At 45.6% G+C, this 4,472-nt stretch overlaps 1 protein-coding gene across 1 annotated transcript in view; it reads right to left on the bottom strand.

Annotated features, from left to right (window-relative positions):
* Nucleotides 1-343: 343 nt before the first annotated feature.
* LOC117487125 (leucine-rich repeat-containing G-protein coupled receptor 5A-like) overlaps nt 344-4,472 on the bottom strand; it is a 35,710-nt gene continuing 31,581 nt past the window's right edge. Inside the window, 3 exon segments of the mRNA XM_034135777.1 lie at nt 344-1,165; nt 2,302-2,453; nt 3,969-4,212. Of these exon segments, the coding sequence (XP_033991668.1) occupies nt 435-1,165; nt 2,302-2,453; nt 3,969-4,212 (1,127 nt within the window). The 3' untranslated portion in view covers nt 344-434.

Genomic DNA, 4,472 nt, shown 5'->3' with positions numbered 1-4,472 from the left:
ATTTTTTCGCTTTACTGGTTCTCTGCTACATTTGCTACAACACGGTCCTGTTAGTCTGCAGTATATTGGTGTGTGTGTGTGTGTGTGTGTGTGTGTGTATGTGTGTGTGTGTGAGTGTGTATGCGTGCGTGTGTGTGTGTGTGTGTGTGTGTGTGTGTGTATGTATGTCTGTCTGTCTGTCTGTCTGTGTGTGTGTGTGTGTGTGTGTGTGTGTGTGTGTGTGTGTGTGTGTGTGTGTGTGTGTGTGTGTGTGTGTGTGTGTGTGTGTGTGTGTGTGTGTGTGTGTGTGTGTGTGTGTGTGTGTGTGTGTGTGTGTGTGTGTGTGTGTGTGTGTGTGTGTGTGTGTGTGTGTGTTGTCCAATAGGAAGTCATTGGCTGTAGTCGAATGGCCTTCTCGATGACCCAGAAGGATCAAAGGTCGCTTCTCTAACAGTCTATTGAAGCGGAATAACAAACGCCTCTGAACGCTTTTCACTCCTTCCTGTTTCCTCCTCTTCCTCTTCCTCTTCCTCCCTCGTTCCTCCGACCGCCACCAGCGCCTGCGTCGAGTCGCACGACTGCTTCTCCGCGTCTTCATCATTGTCGTTGTACGTGGAATCCAACATGGCCGCCGTCCTCCTCCTTCCTCCTCGTCCTCTTCCTCTGCAGAGTCTCAGCAGTGCGGCCAAATCGTGCCTCGCCGCCACGTTGAACAGGAGGAAAAGAAGTGGATTCACGCACGAGGGAAGCGGCGCCACGAGGAGAATCAACGCTTTCACCGCTTCTGGATCGGCAACGGGAAGACGGAGCAACGAGGAAAACGAGAGAAAGGCGACAGGGAGGAAGAGGAGGCAGTCGGAAAAAAGCAGCCATGCGACATGTCGAGTAAACGATGCTTCTTCTTCTTCTTCTTCTGTGGTGGTGGTGGTTTGTGGAGTTTTTTCCGGGCGGCAGTAGAGACGAGTGTAAGCGAGCGTCATGAGGAGGAAACACAACGAGTCCAGGAGCACCAGAGAGACGGAGAACACCAGGGAGGAAAAGGAGGAAGAGGACGAAGAGGAGGGAAGAGGAAGGCAGAGAGAGGAAGTACTGTGACCGACCACCAGGGGGGGGAGAGTGACGAAGAGTCCAAACAGGAAGCAGGAACAGATGGAGAGACGGAGGGTGAGTGGTGGCGAAAAGCGACCTGTAGAGAGGAAGGAGAAATATTAAATAATACCGTATTTTATTCAATTTTTTAAAGTTTGATTGTACATGTCTTTTTATGCTGCTGCAATGCAAACATTTCCCAAATTGGAATCAATAAAGTACTTCGTATCTTATCTTATCTTATGCTTTTCTCTGACTGCTTACATTTTTAAGACGGTCTTTTTGGGCTCGCCATCTTCTCACATTAGACTCAGTAACACCATATTTCTTCGCTGCTCGACAGTTGTTTGATGACTCTGCTTTGTTGATCACCATTATCTTAAAGTGGACCTATCATGCTATATTTGAATAATATAGTGTAGGACCATGCCTATATAAGGCATATTTATACTTCTTTTTTTTCAAAATACCAAACAGATCATGCATTTTAGCCATGCCTCATTTTGCTCAATTTGACATTTTTTAGCTCTGTTTTTGCAAGGGCTGATTCTGTGAGAACAGCACCATCTACAGGCCTGGCATATGTACTACAGCGTCTCCAGCGCTTTCGAACGGCAATGGCCGTGGCTGTCTCCTCCTGATTGGTGGAGTTGGCCCAATAGCCGTAGCGCCACCGTCCTGACGTCAGGACAGTGTTCAAATCTGGATCAGTTTTTATCAGATCCGTTGCAGCCCCTTTTTTAGAGATTTGGGTATGGAGGAAAATAGAGAGGGTTGTGTTTTCTGACACTTGGTGAGTTCCCTGGAACACCGGGGACACATATTCATGTAGAAAAGACGTACAAAAGTGCATTTTGCATGATAGGTCCCCTTTAAAATTGGCATCGTAACTTCGCCTCTCTTGTTTATTAACTTGCTTACTACATCGCCAATATTTTTCAAAGTTCCCACTATTCCCAGAGTTCATCTCAAACCACAGTATTCCTAGAGTCCCCACAACTCCCAAATGTCCAACTATTCTTAAAGACCCAATATATTCCCACGTACACACACTGCAGTACTCTTGAAGTCCCCACAATATACACAGTATTCCCAGTCCGAACAAACATCAATCTTCAGTATTCCCAGAGTCTCTATAACCATTAGTTTCAAAGGATTCCTGTCTTATATTCGGGTCAATACGGTAATGTAAATAAATGATCTCTTTGATGAATGTGTGTGTGTTTTCCTCACCGTTGTGTCCGTCAGGTTTGTTTCGGGATGAGGCGGCCGTGCAGCGCTCCAGAGCTGCGACAGTGAGCAGGAAGAGTCCGGTCTGAGAGGCGAACACACACAGGAAACCACTGAGGCGACACAGGAAGCTGCTCTCCCAGCGCGCTCCGTACCTGAAACACAGAGAACAGGAACTCTTATTTATTGTGAAAATCCGTTTTTTTATGGAGTTAGAGTTAGTCTTTTTGGGGGATTTTCTCAAGAGTCCCCACTATTCCAAGAGACAAAGAAGGGAACGTTTATACATTTGAACTTCGAAAGGCCACTTAAATATTGCAGTTTTACCTGAGTCCCCAAAAATTCCCATAGTCGCCAATATTCCAAAAGTTCCAAATATTCCCAGAGTCCTTACTATTCCATGATTCCCCACTGTTCTAAGAGGTCCCACTATTCCCAGATCTCCACTATTCCCAGAGTTCCCATTATTCCCAGAGTCCATCTCAAACCGCAGTATTCCCAGAGTCTTCAATATTCCATGTGCCTCCACTATTCTTAGAGTCCCCACTATTCTCAGAGTCCATCTCAAACCGCAGTATTCCCAGCATTCCCAATATTCCCCAAAATGCCTACTGTTCCCAGAGTTCCCACTATTCCCAGAATTCCCACTATTCCCAGAGTTCCAAATATTCCCAAGTTCCCAATATTCCAAAGTTCCCACTATTCCCAGAATGCCTACTATTTCTAGAGTCCCAAATATTCCCAAGTTCCCACTATTCCCAGAGTTCCCAAAGTCCCCATTATTCCGAGAGTCCCCAATATTCCAAAGTTCCCACTATTCCCAGAATGCCTACTATTTCTAGAGTCCCCACTATTCCCAGAGTTCCCACTATTCCCAGAATACCTACTATACCTAGAGTCGCCAATATTCTCATAGTCCCCACTATCCTCAGAGTCCATCTCAAACCGCAGTATTCCCAGCGTTCCCAATATTCCCAGAATGCCTACTATTCCCAGAGTTCCCACTATTCCCAGAGTTCCCACTATTCCCAGAGTTCCCAACGTCCCCACTATTCCCAGAGTTCCCAAAGTCCCCACTATTCCTAGAGTCCCCAATATTCCAAAGTTCCCACTATTCCCAGAATGCCTACTATTTCTAGAGTCCCCACTATTCAAAGTCAAAGTCAAAGTCAGCTTTATTGTCAAGAATTCTACATGTTGCACATCCAGAAATCTCGAAATCTCGTTTCCCGCAGTCCTACAGTGTGACATATCAAACAAAAAACAAGAAGGGCCTAGAGTGGGTTCCCAGAGTTCCCACTATTCCCAGAATACCTACTATACCTAGAGTCGCCAATATTCTCAGAGTCCCCACTATCCTCAGAGTCCATCTCAAACCGCAGTATTCCCAGCATTCCCAATATTTCCCGAATGCCTACTATTCCCAAGATACCTGCTATTCCCAGAGTTCCCAGAGTCCCCACTATTTCTAGAGTCCCCAATATTCCAAAGTTCCCACTATTCCCAGAGTCCCCACAATTCCCACGTACACACACTGTAGTACTCTTGAAGTCTCCACAATACACACAGTATTCCCGGTCCGAACAAACCTCACAATCTTCCGTATTCCCAGAGTCTCTATAACCATTCGATTCCAAGGATTCCTTAATAATAAAAAATGTTTTTTTTACCTCCAGAAGTTTCCGAAGGTCCAGGCGTCGACGGCCGCCAGCCAGCCGCTCCAAACTCCCATCAGGCCGTTCACCAGAGCCAGCAGACCAATCAGCAGCTTGGGGGGGGTTACCGAGGCAACGGGGGAGAAGAAGACGGACAGGACGACCAGGCTGTTGCTAACCAATGAGAGCGCAGCGATCAGCCACACCCCCAAACGGACCAACCAGCTGCCCAGAAGGTGGAGGCAGGGGCGGAACGGACCTGAGGGGGAAATAATATATCAGTTTGGTAAATAAATTAATATCTTAAAATAGTGAATTAATATCTTAAAATAATTACTCAATATCTCAAAATAATGACTTAATATAAAAATAATTGACGAAGTGTCTTAAATAGTGACTTAGTTCCTCAAAAGAATCACTTAATATTTGAAAATAGTGAATTAGAACCTAAAAAATGACTCAAAATAATGAGTTTGTTTTTCAAAAATGGCTTAAATAGCATATTATCGCAAAGTGACG

This window comes from Trematomus bernacchii, unplaced genomic scaffold (assembly GCF_902827165.1).
Source record: "Trematomus bernacchii unplaced genomic scaffold, fTreBer1.1, whole genome shotgun sequence".
In the NCBI taxonomy this organism is placed as follows: domain Eukaryota; kingdom Metazoa; phylum Chordata; class Actinopteri; order Perciformes; family Nototheniidae; genus Trematomus; species Trematomus bernacchii.
This window is presented reverse-complemented; position numbering and strand designations above follow the sequence as displayed.